Source organism: Neomonachus schauinslandi, chromosome 1 (genome assembly GCF_002201575.2).
Source record: "Neomonachus schauinslandi chromosome 1, ASM220157v2, whole genome shotgun sequence".
Classification (NCBI taxonomy): Eukaryota; Metazoa; Chordata; class Mammalia; order Carnivora; family Phocidae; genus Neomonachus; species Neomonachus schauinslandi.
In genome coordinates this window covers 60,048,222-60,063,296 of record NC_058403.1, presented here as the reverse complement: position 1 = coordinate 60,063,296, position 15,075 = coordinate 60,048,222, and the positions used below count along the sequence as shown (strand labels likewise).

The 15,075-nt window shown below is 41.5% G+C and overlaps 1 protein-coding gene across 2 annotated transcripts in view; it reads left to right on the top strand.

The window, feature by feature from the left end:
* LOC110582418 (limbic system associated membrane protein) overlaps positions 1-15,075 on the top strand; it is a 654,509-nt gene that overhangs the window by 603,287 nt on the left and 36,147 nt on the right. For both annotated transcript variants that reach the window (XM_021692444.1, XM_021692443.1), the window contains exon 4: positions 9,221-9,355. In XM_021692444.1, coding sequence (XP_021548119.1) covers positions 9,221-9,355 — 135 coding nt within the window. The remainder of the gene's footprint in view (positions 1-9,220; positions 9,356-15,075) is intronic.

The window sequence follows — 15,075 nt, the reverse complement described above, 5'->3', positions numbered from 1 at the left end:
CCACGCCTGCCCTGCTGGGGGGGGGGGGGCGGCCGGGGGCCGCCCCCCCCCCCCCCGGGCGGGGGGGGGTCCGCCTCCCCCCCCCCCCCCCCCCCCCCCGCCTCGACGCCAGCGCTCCCAACACTCCCGCTGCGATCCATCTGCTTCCCAGAAAGGCCAAAAAAACCCGGGGCCAGGATGGAGGGGTGCTGGTACACACAGGGCTGCAACCCAAGCCGAGTGTTGATAGGGGTAATTCCTAGTTCCTACGTTTTGGGCCCAAAGCAAGAAGCAAATTGCCAGACTCCTCAGGATTATTCATGTGGAGCCCGGAGCTGCCAGCCTTATGTTAAACGGGAACATTCTAAGAACATCAATTTAGTTCATGCTTAACCCATTTCCTTTTCTGACCTACCCCCACTCTTTACTCCTCTTTTCTCTTCATTACTTATTTATTGACTTTAAGCAAGAACAGTTCTCTAAATTGGATCGAACAGCTCACTTAGCAGCGAGGCTAGCCGGAGAAGTGAGGCGAGCATTTGGGGGTGAGCCCAAATGAGGTCACTGCAACATGGGGGCCTAGAATGAAAGGGCAGAGGGCCAGATGGGGTTATTGCCTGCTTTGTTTTAATTACCTTTCAGAGGCTTCTGGGGCAGTCACAAAACTACGCCTGGAGATCCTTCCACAGTGCAATTGCCCTGCTGAGTTTAACACATTCACTTACAAAATGCCGATTGATTTATGTGACTCTTGAGAACAGCAACCGCTGTTCCTCACCTCTCTGGATATTTCATCCTCAACCATGGCAGACGCTAATGACAGGTCACGTGACACCCCGACAGCTCTGATGGCAATGGTGAGAGATCATGGTTGTTGCTGCCTATGACCACCAGTTCTAATCTCTACGTCACCCCCTTCTTATGAAATCATCCAGAAAACAGACACCTGCTGGAATTTTTATTTTTATTTTATTCCAAAGGACTTTTCCAAGGTTTTTGGTTTGTTTTTTTGTTTTTGTTTTTGTTTTTGTTTCTGGTTTTACCTCCTTGCCTCTTCTTCCCCACACCTTTAGGAAAATAAAAATGAAGTAAGACACTGAGTCCCCACTTTAGGACATCATACTATGTCATACAAATGTTCTGCAGTCTCTACTACAGTGGTTTGAATTCCCACCAATGTCTATTATTACACATTTAATCCACACGTAGCCCCAGTCCCTTAATAACTCCGTATTTCTGGGTGCTTGAGGAACGTACTCTCCAGGATGTTCCAAGAAAACCTGATACCAACCATGTGAAGAATGGAACTCATTATCTTCACTCCAGATTAAGCACTCCTTCCTAATTTCCCAAGTGGTGCCAATTGCATTCAAACCCAGGAAGTCCTTAACTTTCAACATATGTGCTGCATTAGAATACAGTTCATACTGAAGAAAACTCAAATGGACTACAGGAGGACCCAGGGCAAGTGAAAGTCCAAGTATGTGGCACACATCCCCTTCTTCTGCTCTCACAGACATTGCCACTCTTTTCCACTGAGCCCAGACTCTGCCTCAGATTCCTTCTCAACATTATCCTCCCAGCAGCCACTGCCAATTAGTCAGGATTGATGATGACTATTTGACATCCTTGAAGAACCATCTCCACTTTCAACAGCAGTTCACAGGCCACTTAGCACAACAGAATGTAGGATTTAGCACCAAGAAGCTGGTACTGAGTATAAGTGGTATTGATATAAAAAGGACTTTATTTTTTTTAAGATTATTTATTTATTTATTTATTTATTTATTTATTTATTTATTTAGAGAGCTGGAGCAGGGGAAGGGGTAGCGGGAGAGGGAGAAAAAGAATCTCAAGCAGACTCCGCGCTCAGAGCAGAGCCCAATGTGGAGCTTGATCTCATGCCCCTGAGATAGTGAACTGAGCCGAAATCAAAAGTCAGACGCTTAACCGACTGAGCTGCCCGGGTGCCCAAAAGGATTTTAAACAAGGAATTCCATGCTTATACACTGTGTTTTCTCCAGAAATGAAAGACAGAGTGGGAGGTAGAGAAGGAAGGAAAGAAGGGAGGGAGGGAAAAAGAGAGAGGGAAGAAGAGAGAGGGGAAGGAAGGAAGGAAGGAAAGGAAGGAAGGAAAGGAAAGGAAGGAAGGAAGGAAGGAAGGAAGGAAGGAAGGAAAGGAAAGGGAAGGAAGGAAGGAAGGAAAAAACATTATAAAAAAATGCTATTTTACTCAGTACCTTGTGGGTGCTGGAAGGCTCCATCTGTACCTTCACTGAGATGCAGAGGTACTAACACAGTAAATTCAGAGTCTTCACACCACGCCTCACATCATGCTGCTCATTTCTCCTATATGGAAAACTCTGTTTCAAGCAGGCTAGCCAGATTGCCACACCCTTTCACAATTTGCCAGCTCTGATTTTCTGCACTTGTGTTTTTCAGCTTCCTCAAAACTCACTCCTCCCAGTTACTCTTTCCCAATATAAGAAGTCCATTCTACACTGCTCCTGTTGGCATCTGTGTGCACCAGTGTCTTCGGTGGGGCTTCTATAAATAAGTAGGTGGTGCTAAACTTCTAAACTATCAGCTTTTTTCCCCCTCATATATTGCTTCATTTGGTTCTTTCAATAAGAAAGTTAAGTGGACAAACCTTATAAAAACTGAAGGCTGTCTCTTACTTTCTTTATCTATAACTGAGCCACATTGTTTTGGAAATTCCCCATTTCCCATTCTCAAACTCCCATTTTATACTCAGTAGACAGAAATAGAGCAGATTCTGAGAGCTAAGAGACCAGCTAACGATAGCATCTCAGGGCACTGTAGTGATAAAAGCAGACATGCTTCATTGGGAACCTGGGCTCCAAAAGCCCACAGACTGGTTCAAACCTCAGCTCTCCTTAATAACCTTATATACCTGGGCAAGTTCCTTTAAGGTCTTCTCTAAACCTGGATTCCCATGTTTCCTCATCTGTAAGCACTCGAACGCAGTATTGTGCATTAAATGAGATAATATCTGAGTCACCTAGCACAGTGCCTAGTACGTGTTTATTAAGTGGTAGCTCCATCAGCAGTCACTCTGCAATATTTCTGGAGCACCCCAGCATCCAGCATCATGCTGCACACCCTGGTGCAGAGGGGAGGGGTCCAATGATGAGCAAAACAAGATATGGTCCCTACAATGGAAGATTCGCTATTATCGATACAATTCCCCTTGTAAAAAACGGAACATAGGGACACCTGGGTGGCTCAGTGGGTTAAGCGTCTGCCTTCAGCTCAGGTCATGATCCCAGGGTCTTGGGATCGAGCCCCACATCGGGCTCCCTGCTCAGTGGGAAGCCTGCTTCTCCCTCTCCCACTCCCCCTGCTTGTGTTCCCTCTCTCGTTGTGTCTCTCTCTGTCAAATAAATAAATAAAATCTTAAAAAAAAAAAAAGGAACATAGGGAATCCTGATTTCAAGCCTAGCATTTAGAAGGGCAGAACAGTTTCTAAAAACTGACACCAGATAGGAGGTAATGGTTAAGTATGAGTACAATAACAGAATGTCATGCCCCAGGAATAAAAAGGATGTGTAGATGGCAGCTTCCGGTTGGATGCTGAGCTCAAACTGTCAGCTAGCTGATTTTTTGTATGTGAAAGCAAAAAATGCAAACCATAATGAATTGGATCTCTCTGGATGCCAAGAAAAATAATGCCAGGGCGTTCTTCTTCATTTGGCTCATGCTCATTCATAGAGCCAAAGCCAGTTGTGAATCTTTCCTGGCATTGTGCTTGCCTCTGGTTTCTGGGTACTAACTACACCCTTTGGGGCTGCAGAAGGCATGGGACCAATTTGCATAATCCACACCCTGTTGTGTCTTCCTATTCAAATGGGGAATATTTCTACAGCAGAGTAACCAAGCCCTTCCCTTCCATGTAGCTCAAATATCTCAATAGTCAAATGCCTCATTCTCTAGAGAACTCTCTCTTCTTTCATTTCCATCCCTCGAACTCTTCCTTAAAATCATCCCTATTGTATCACCATTGTATGTCTTCAATGCAGTGTTCCTCCCTGTCTCCTTATTCTCTTATGATTGCTACTAATGACAATTGTGTCTGCCCCCACCCCTGTCTTCCTTCAGTCATGGATCATTTACCTCCCCCCCAGCTCTCTCACGATGGGTGGTGAGAGGTGGGGATGAGAAGTGGTTTCAACTTTTGGACAGAAACACTGTCAAATGCTAAAGGATCTCTCAGCTGGAATGTGAAGCTGAGAAACAAAACTTCAAAGATCTAGAGAGAGGCATGGCTGGAAATATAAACAGAACTCCATCACAGGCATATTTCTTTTCAGATTTCTTGTGTTTTTTCCCTCTTCCTTTTTTTTTTTTTTTGCATGTTTGTGTAGAACGTGATGTGCCAATAATAATAAAAAAAAAAAAGTAGGGAAGGAAGCAAAGAGAAGAACAGGTGAGTACGTCCTTAGGAAAAAGAAAATAAAACATGAAACATACTGTAAGAACAGAAACTTGTTACAGTATTTGAAGTTAGCACAGAAAACTTCAAATGGCATCATTGATTCGCAATCCTTTTTTCTTTTATTTTTAGAGGTAGAAGTTCATAGCTTGCTTTTGCGCACACTGTTCACTCTTCTTTCCAACCACAGGCCCACACAAACTCACACGCATACGAGCACACGTACCTTGCAAGGCAAGCTCCATTCCTTTGCTTTTCATTAATCTGTATGTGTGTTTGTGTTAAAGCTAATCTGTTTACATCCACTAGTAAATATTCAAATTTAGGAGAGTAAAGAGAATGTCAATCCCATTTCAAACCCACCTTCCCTTCTGTGAGGGAATGATCTGCAGAGATATTATACTAAGACTCTTCTCAGAATAGGGGGAAAAAATGATTTCTCCCTGTCCTAACATGTATGAATCCTTGGAATTCTACATTTTTAAAGTCATAAAATGCTCAAATTTTAACAAGTTTTTTAAATGCTATTTCCTGTACCTCAAATAAAGAAAAAGAAAGATATCATAATGATTATTAGGGTAGTAGCCTTTTTTTTTTTTTAATCTCAAATAGGGCACTTGTTGTCATCTCTGAGGAATTTTCAAGAATAGGCCTGTTCTGTTTAGTAAGCAAATATTTAGATTTTAGTGAATTTGTATGCTGTTTCCTAAAAGTTCAACTGAATGGTTAAATACAAATAAATCGCTATTTGTCTGTATGCACATGTGTAGGTGGGAAGGGGAAGGAGGGGGGTGGGGGCAAGAGAGAGGAAAGAGAGAAAGGAGGAGAGAGACCAGTGCCATGGGAACGTATTTAATTTCAAGTGGCTGCTTGCTTCCAAATGCCTGGTTGACTTTGGAAATCTGAATCAATCAACATTTCGGATGTGAACTCCACAAATATCACCAAAGCACAATATTCTGAAGCTGCTAAGACGGTGGCACCTGGCATACTTTAATTGGTGTGATTCCTGGCTGATTTGCCTCTATGTTAGGGAACACCGAAGAGAGCACTTTCCTCTTGCTGTTAGCTCTAGGCCCTTCTTTCTGACTTATGAAGAAATATTAAAAGAACTAATATGTACAATTTGAGTAAACAGTGACTACGAGGGGATATGCTAATTATGTGCAGGAGTTTGAAAGGCGCATCCACTGAGGAGGACGAGAAGTTATTTAGCCTGGTAGCTGAAAATTGCCAGGAGACACAAAAGCACATTAAGCAAAGGGAGATTTAAACTAAACACCAGATCCCAGAATAAATATAACACTCAGCAACGTGAGCAGGCTTGTGGAAATAGGTTGAGATGTTTAAAATACCAAAATATTGAAATTTGCATTTCAAGTAAACATTTATGCCAGGGCAGAAAATAATAGATAGGAACAAGAGAAAGGCCCACGTTGTAGCCAGGGGGCTTTATTCCAACCAGAGAACGTCACAACAGGTTAAGTGTCACACTCTGGCCTGAGAGCCTTCTTGAGGTTGAGAGAGTAGAGGGAAATGGGGACAGGACCCTTGGGTTGATAGCAGCTAGACAGAGTGAACTGAAAGAATGAGGGGAAAAGTGCCCTGAGGGGGACAGATATACCGGGGCAAAGGGAGAGGAGCAAGAGAATCTGAGCGCATTTTAGAATTCTGACTCAAGGTGAACAACGTGTACTCCATGCTTTGAACAAAAAACTGCACTTGATCAGATAAAAGGTATGTCATGGTGACTGTTTCCACCTGGGGGCTCTGTTGGCATCACCACACCTTTTTTTTTTAAGATTTTATTTATTTATTTGAGAGAGAGAGAGCACCTGAGAGAGAGAGAGAGCACGAGTGGGGGAGGAGGGGTAGAGGGAGAAGCAGACTCGATCCCAGGACCCTGGGATCATGACCTGAGCTGAAGGCAGACACTTAACTGACTGAGCCTCCTAGGCACCCTCGACACACCTTTTTTTGAACCAACAACTCCACCCAGCAAATCCATCCTCAGGACACAGCCAGAGATGCCCTGTCCAGCTTTTCAACAGCAGAGGACTCGGCATACCCTTTCTCCCCCAGTGAATCGAAAAGAATACAGTGTTGTTGGCCATCTCTAAGAAGACCGCACTTGTTCTTAATGGACAGCTCAGTACCCACCCAAGAATGAGGTTGATGGAGGTGGGGGCCTGGCAGGGAAGAAATCCTACACCATTCAGAAATCATTTGGAACCCTTCTTTCTTTCTTTTTTAATTTTTTTAATTATTTATTTATTTATTTGACAATGAGAGAGAGCACAAGCAGGGGGAGTGGCAGGTGGAGGGAGAGGGAGAAGCAGGCTCCCCGCAGAGCAGGGGAGCCCGATTTAAAGATTTTATTTATTTATTTTAGAGATAGAGAGTGCACAAACAGGGGGAGGGGTTGGGGAAGGGGCACAGGGGTGCTCAGCATGGAACCTGATGTTGGGCTCCATCTCACGACCCTGAGATGATGACCTGAGCAGAAACCAAGAGTCAGACACTTAACTGAGCCACCTGAGCCACGCAGGTGCCCCAAACTCTTCTTTTATTACAATATACCATTATTCTCAAAATCAGTAATGCTGTCTTACTGTCAATTCCACCGCTGCTCTCCAGATTTTTTTAAAGAATTTATTTATTTTTGTGAGAGAGAGAGAGAGAAAGAGAGAGCAGGCACATTGGGGGGGGGGCGGGCAGAGGGAGAGGCAGGTTCCCTGCTGACCAGGGAGCCCAATTTGATGCAGGGCTCAATCCCAGGACCCTGGGATCATGACCTGAGCCGAAGGCAGACGCTTAACCATCTGAGCTACCCAGGCGCCCGTGCACTCCAGATTTTTTAATGAGTTTACACCTATTTTGGCCTGGAGTTGTCAACATTGCCATTTGTCTTCAGGGTATTTGCATTTAGCTACAAGATTTTAGCATCAATTAGTTGACATGACTCTCAGTCCACAGTTGCAAGTATGCAGGAAAGATTGTTTTTTTCCTCCAAGCCCAAATTCTTCCCAGCTCATCCAGTACAGCAGACTATTACCCTTCCTAAGATTTCTGTTTTCTTTCCTATAACATTCTACTTCTGCAGCATGTTAAGTCAGGTCTGTTTCCCTGAATGTGGAGAAGAAAAAAGGTGAAAACACAGACAAGGGAAAAAATTAATCTTTTATAGATAATATGCAGCTATTTACTTAATAGACTAATTCTAAAACATTTTTAGTAGAAACATGTGCTAGGTAATGTGCAGGACTCCAGAACCAGATAATTCTATATAACTACTGCCTTTTGTTGTTGGGATTGTGTAGTCTCCTCAACACTAGTGATAGTGACAATTGACAAAAGACTTGAAGCTTAGAATAGTCCTGACAGTTGTGTTATAGGATGCTATCAAAGAGGCCCTGTGTTCTACTGGGAGCCTAGTTAACAGGGTTGGCTGACATATTTAGACAGTGAATTTGTCTCTGTGCTAGCTGTCTGTTATGTTGATTTGGCCATTGGGGAATTTCCAGAAAAAGAAAATAGCTTGTGGCATTTGAGCAAAGCTATTAATTGGTACCATTTAGTGTGGGATGACCAAGAGCAAGATTTCTTCACGGGGCAGGACCGTGTCCTTTTGCACCCTCCCCAACTGCTTTATCCTAACCCAACAGCAATGGGGTTTTGTAATTTGTTCAATTTAGAGGGTTCAATCTAGCTGGAGTTAAAGAGGGTTCAGTTTAGCTGGAGTTAAAGTCCGTAGGCCTTTTTGACCAAGCTCTTCCCCTGCTCAATCCCCTTTCCTCTTCATCTTCTTTTCCATCAGTTCCTTTTCCTCCCCTCCCACTTCCTATTCCTTCTCTCGCGACCCCCGCCCTCTCCAGGAAGCAAGTCATTTAATCAATTATACTCCACAGGAGGGGAATTAAACAAGCCTGCCTGTCTTGAAATTTCATTACTAAATGGACACAACCAACTTTGCGGAACTTTCCAAAAAGGACCTCCAGAGCCCTAATCCTAACTGATTAAGCCAATGATATTGAGCTCCCTACCACCTCCCCCCCGCCATGTGACACAGTCTGTCACAAAGCACAGCATCAGCAGCACATCCTCATCTATCTGGTTCCTAGTCTGAAAGCCTCAATGATGAAGCAGTTTGACACCGAGCAAGGAAACCATAACTACATGACAGGGTTTTAAACATGACCTCTGTAAACAGAATTCCACAGAATCTGAGGGAGAAGAATGAGTTTCTCAAAAGGAAACCACTTTTCCTAATAACAACTTTGGTCGGAAGCGTGTTTTGCCACATGGTGTAACTGATGGTAACAGTGCTTCAACAGTAGTCCCTCTGAGCCCTTACAACTCTGTGCCCAATTCCCACTGTGTTCTGAGCCCTCAACCAGTGACTAATGGGTGTAGATGCATAAACACTCTAGCTTCTTGACCCTCAGGCAGGACAACTTTGAGTGGGACATGTGCTTTCCCCAGAGCTCCCTGATGGATTAAACCAAGTTACCCTGTGTGGGATGAGACCTGTACCCTCTCTTGGCTTCTTTCTCTTCCAGGTCCCACTTTCCTACTCACCTACTGGTTTTTCCTGAGAACGCTCCTTCCACAATCACGTTCACATGACTTTTTGTCTTGGGGTCTGCTTCTGTGGGACCTGACCTCAGACAAATGCATTGTCAAATTATTAAAAAACCATGTGTATTTACTGCTTCTGAAAAGAAAACATAGGTGTTCTACTGCATATTTTAAACCTAAAAAACAATCATGCAAATTTCTGTTTTTCAGGGAGAGAGTTTGAAGGAGAAGAAGAATATCTGGAGATCCTTGGCATCACCAGGGAGCAGTCAGGCAAATATGAGTGCAAAGCTGCCAATGAAGTCTCCTCGGCGGATGTTAGACAAGTGAAGGTCACTGTGAACTGTGAGTATAGCAAAAGCCAGCAGGTGCTGTGTGCCCAGGGCCCACGTCTACCACGAGCAAGCTCTAAAGATCCCATTAACAAAAGAACATCGCATTTCAAGCAGATGCCCCTCTGGTCAGGGATGCACATTTATACACTGGACACATCCAAGGGCAGGACTTGGCCTTTGAACTAGATAAATCAACTCTACCAACTCTAAATATAACCCATAATGCATTTAACAATACAGTCTGTCTTTTACTCAGACTACAGAATTAAGAAAACATGATCAGACAGCCCTAGCATTTCTGGCAATCACTATTTTGGTCTTTGTGGAGAATAAGGTCACACCGCTTTGAAAAAAGAAACAACTCATATCTGCTTCAACTGGAATTTCTCTTATTGCATTGTTTATCAGAAGGCAATAACCCATCTTCTGCTATTTAACTAACTGGTCTTGAGAACAAATTCAAGTCACTGTGGTCAGGTTATCATGTGTCTCCAATGGCTACCAGGGATACTTGATAAATTAGTTTGGCTATTTGTCCCAAAGTATGGGCATTAGAAACGAAGATTTCACTGAGATGCATAGGTAATGGGCATACTTTGAACTTCGCAGATGAAAAGATCCTTAGATGTAGTTCAAAAGACAGGGGGCGGGGGTGGATCCATATGATGTATGTCATCCAGCAAAGGAATAAAGAGAATTAGTTTACCCTGTTCAGTTAGGAGTGACTTTTCACATCATTCAAATTCAAGTTCCCACATCAAACAATTGTGGCTAGTGACAGGGACAAAGGGACATCCTGACAGTTCTCCCTTTCTATGCATTTAGTGCACACACACATACAAATACATCCCCTACACACCCATATATACATATGCACATATAACACACATACATGCATGTACATAGGCACACAGAGACACATGCACAAACACGTTAACCCATATTTGAAAATGTACTCTAGACCATTGTAAACTACTTCTCATTATCTTAAGCCTTCCATGCAGTTACCTATGTACCAGCGATTCTATATAAATTCTATATAAATTCCTTGTCATGGTAGGTAGAATTGACTCCATTTTAGGGTTTGAGACTCTGAAGCCCAAGGAAGTAAAATTGCTTTTCCAGTGTAGAAGAAAGTGTAAGAAAAGGGATTCAGACTCTGGCCCATTTGATTCTAAAGCCCATGTTCTCAGGAGGAAGAGGAAGAGAAGGCGTTTTTCAATCCTTAGTACCCAACATGGGCAGTACTGGACTAACGGAATTACATTTAATTCTCACAGTAAACTCATGAGATAAACATCATTAGTTATACTTTAAAAATTTGTAAACTGAGGCACAGAGAGCTGAGGAAACTTGCCTGAGGTGACCTGGTCTACGCCAGGCTGCACCATTTCCCATTACCCTGCTTTAGCCTTGCAGCTTTCCTAGACAGACAGTGAAATCTCCTTCACCCCAATATCTAGAAGAATCCAGTACATAGGACTCTGCCATAGACACTTATGGCAATCATTTCCAAGAAGCGAGGGATACATTTGATGAGCTCTGAAGTGCTTTTGTCCGGGCGCTGTCTGCGATTTTTTCTTTTTAGTAATAGAGTTTTGAAATGCCAGTATTACTATTCTTTTTCAGGGCTGGGTGTGTTTCAAAGACACATTAATGATCTCAATGTTATAAAATGCTTTAGGACCTTTTTTTCACATGAAAGGCAATTTCTCTGGGTGTTTATGTAAGTTTATAATTAGGTTAGTTAGGTTCTTTTATGTACACACAGCCATGCCATCATCTTCCACCTCTTCTCTGACTTTTAGAGTTAAGATTTCATTTTCTCTTAATTGACCTTCATCTTAATTAGATTTCTGAAAGTCCAATCATGGAGTACATAGAAAATATTTATGCTTCCATTGTGTGAAACATCAAAGTGGCCCGCATTGCAGATGGTTCCCAAGATCAAAGCCAGCCGCCTGGGCCCTATTATTATTAGCGCAATTAGTCTGACATTGCTCCTTCTTGGCTGTCCCCATAGTGTAACTTAGAGCAGAAGAAAATACTGATAATTTTTAAGAAAAGGCTTTTATGAAGATGTGAGCTTTTCCTAGTGATGAGTGAACCATGGAAAAATATAGACAGAACCTCAAGATTCTGAAAAGATATCTAATAACAAATTACATGGAGTTTTATAATGAGCTTAGTTAAACATACAGAATGTATGTCCTAAACAACAGCACCTAGCACATACCTGACCTTATAAAAATTGCTCAGTGAATGTTGACTGAATGAGTAGGTAAAAACTTATAGGTAAAGTCTGCCCTCTTAACATTTCTTCAAACACAGTCACAAATCAGGAAATATATTCTAATATCAATTTCCTTTGTAATCACCTTTTTTACCAACACTGCATAAGCTGTGTTTATATTACATTAAAACAACTAGCCATTGTACCTGTTGTACTGTTCATACAATATGTCCTCTTTAAATGTAGTTGTATTAAGTAGATGAAGTCTCCAGGATTGAATTACAGAACCAGGTCTGGCTAGAAAAACTTGGTCCTACAGAGAAATATCCAGTATTACCTGCATCACTTCATCTAAGCCTCTGTAATGTGAAAGTGTCCCATTATTTAAAGGATTCCTCTTCCTTTTCAAAACACAGGGTTTGGAATTAGTTCAGGGGATCAGGATGGCTAAGATAAATAATGACTAAATAGCTTATTGTAATGAAACAGACCCTGAGTACCACTGGAAAAAAAAAATCCCAATGCTGGTAATTTTCTCCTACAAGCATTTCATTGATTCATTTACTCAGTTGCCAACAGATATTTGTTGCAGGACACTGAGAAGCTAGAGTAGTAAATAAAAGATGTAGACACAACAGTTTCTCCTGTTTACGTCATAAGCTGGATTCTACGGTCTCTCCTTTTTACTTCTCTTGGATAATCCTTCTCCACAGTTGGTTTAGAGCATTGCATATAGCCATTTGACAAGCAATATCTATTTTCTAAGTAGTGAGAGGTCCTGGAGTTTACAGAAGCTAAATTATTGACCTGAAATCTCTTCAACTAAATAAGCTTATTACTAGTACAATAGACAGGACTTCTGGTTTCTTGTATCTTACTTACAGTACAGCTGATTTCTTCCAGATACCATCCCTAGGGACAACTGTGCTTTCCTTACAGATTCTCTCAATTTCAGTTCTCACAGTGTATTAAAAGTAGCTACTTGGGTTTACCTCATCCTAGTGTCCAGTATCCTGAGGATAATATCTAGTGCATAGTCAACATTCAATAAATGCAGACTGTTAAGTTTATCTGGATTCTCCTTAAACTGAACTCTTCTCCTGTTTCTGTAGAAATACTTCTCCAAAGCTGCCCCCAACTCTCAAGCAATCCCTCCATCCCATTAACCAGCTAATATTCCTACTTTCCACCTTCCCACAACGATGTCTCCAACTAGGTTCACACTACCAAGCCATAACTTCTTTCTCCTCTATTCGTCTCCCTTTGAACTCAGCTCTGCCTCCACATTGATGTCCAGAACTAACTCAACACAGATAGGGGGGACATGGACCCTGGCATTTTTAAGGCTCATGCTTACATTTGATAGCCATTTATTAGAGGAGGTAGAGGTTACTTACCATAGAATCTACAACTGGGACTGGAGACATCCACTGTCTCCAGATAATATATATGCATTTTAACTGAACTCAGTGCTTTGATTCAAAAATCACCTAATGATGAGACTTCAAGAAAATGACTGCTCATAATGGAACCAGAGTGGCTACTTTCTCTGGATATTCATAGCTACAGCTACGCATTCTCCATGCCAACCTTTAGTTTATTCTTATATTTGGCATGGTTTCAGTAAAGACATGTCCTAATGCTTATGACTCTATTATGGGACCTTCAGAGGAAATATCCAGTATGAATCCAGAGTATTGAAATCTTCTACCATAACTTTGCAATGTGAACAAGAACCATAATTTTCTGAATTCTTTCAGAGTACCAAGACTGTGCTAGAGGTTTTGTATGATTCACTGTAGTCATCACATTGACAGTGGCTAACCAAGGAGGGAGGTGTATTGGGCCTGAACTGCCCCAGCAAGGAGATATTTACTTTATCTGACATTATTTAGTATGTTAAGTTTAGTATTTCTGGGACATAGTGTTTAAAAAAAAAAAGATTAAGTTAGTTCTATTATCTTTAAATTCTCTAAAGATAGTACCTTTCTTATTGCCTCTATTCTCTGCCCCTCCTCCGTTTGTCCACCATTGCACACTAACCCTGAAAGATAATCAAATCATCCATCTACAGAGAGGACAAAAACAGAGCTCAGAGAATATAAGCATTGTTGGCCATAAAATCAAAGAACTTGTGAGTGGTAGGTAGAGTTGGGATTCTGATCCAGTTCTAACTCCACAGCCCTCTTTCCTTCCAAAACACCATGTGAATAATAGTAATACAGATAGTAAATGTAAAATAATAATAATAAAAGTAATCACCTCAGGTGTTAAACGTGCTCTCATATACATGATTTCGTTTGATCTTTACATCAAACCTGTGAGACAGATCACAGGGGTCATCATCTCCATTTATAGGTGGGGGGGCCCAGGAAGTCAACATGTCACCCATAGGAGATGATCATCTAAGTGGCACAGGCAGAAATTGAACTCACAACTCCTGATTTCTAACGCAGGTTTTTACCCCCTAGGTCACTGCATGCTGTGCCATTTTGGTACCCTTTAATAGCAGAAATAGAACATTTACCTTTTAAGCTACCAACATGTTCCCCTAAATGGTATTTTTCCCTATTAGGAATTCATTTCTCTTTAAAGGAAGAGTGTCATTCAAATGGAAGCCCAGAGAGGTTCAGAGCATGGGCTTCAAAACATGGGTTCAGATCTAGACTCCATCAAGTGCTGGCTATGTGAATTTGGACAAGTTATTAACCCTCTGTAGATCTGTCTTCTCATTCATAAGCTAGGGTTAATAAGTCTTATCTCTGATAGCTATTATTTGGATGAAAAGAATACCTAAAGCCTAGTAGAGTGCTGACATGGTAAATGCCCACAAATTGAGACCTTTATTAAGAATTTTGTTCTTTTTATATTATTATTCCAAAAAATTAGGATGATTAAGTGAATGACATTTTGCTTGCTAGACCACTGTCACTGTTATCCTATTCATTCTAATTGAAAAATTCTTGTTATTGGTGATATAAGACAAAGAAAGTCCTTATTAATATTTTCAGAACCCAGAATTTTGAAGTAATAAAGACTGGAAGAGTCCTTTGAAAATTGTAGGCTATTCCAAAGTCACATAAAGAATAGCAATGAACTCTGTGCAGCATTATTATTAAGCCACATTTTTATTATAACGATATTTTGAGCATGGACATCTATTATTTTAACTATACTAGGCATGCTACAATGTGATTTGTAATAATTTTTCTTAGCCTCACCTATACAGAATTCATTACAAATGAATTTTAAAATGTTCATTCCAATAAGCCATGAGTGAACAGACCTGCACCATTGTGTCATCTGAGAAATATTAGGAACAATGACTTCTTTGTACATTTATCATTATCTGTGAATTTACCTTGGTAGGAGAAACTTCCTAGATTTTCAAGGAGAGAAGCAAGTGTTTGGCCTTTGTAAATGACCAGTGTCATCCTATCCCAAAATTAATGCACCTAAAAGTGTTCAACCTTAATTTGCTGTCACCTTTCCCATAC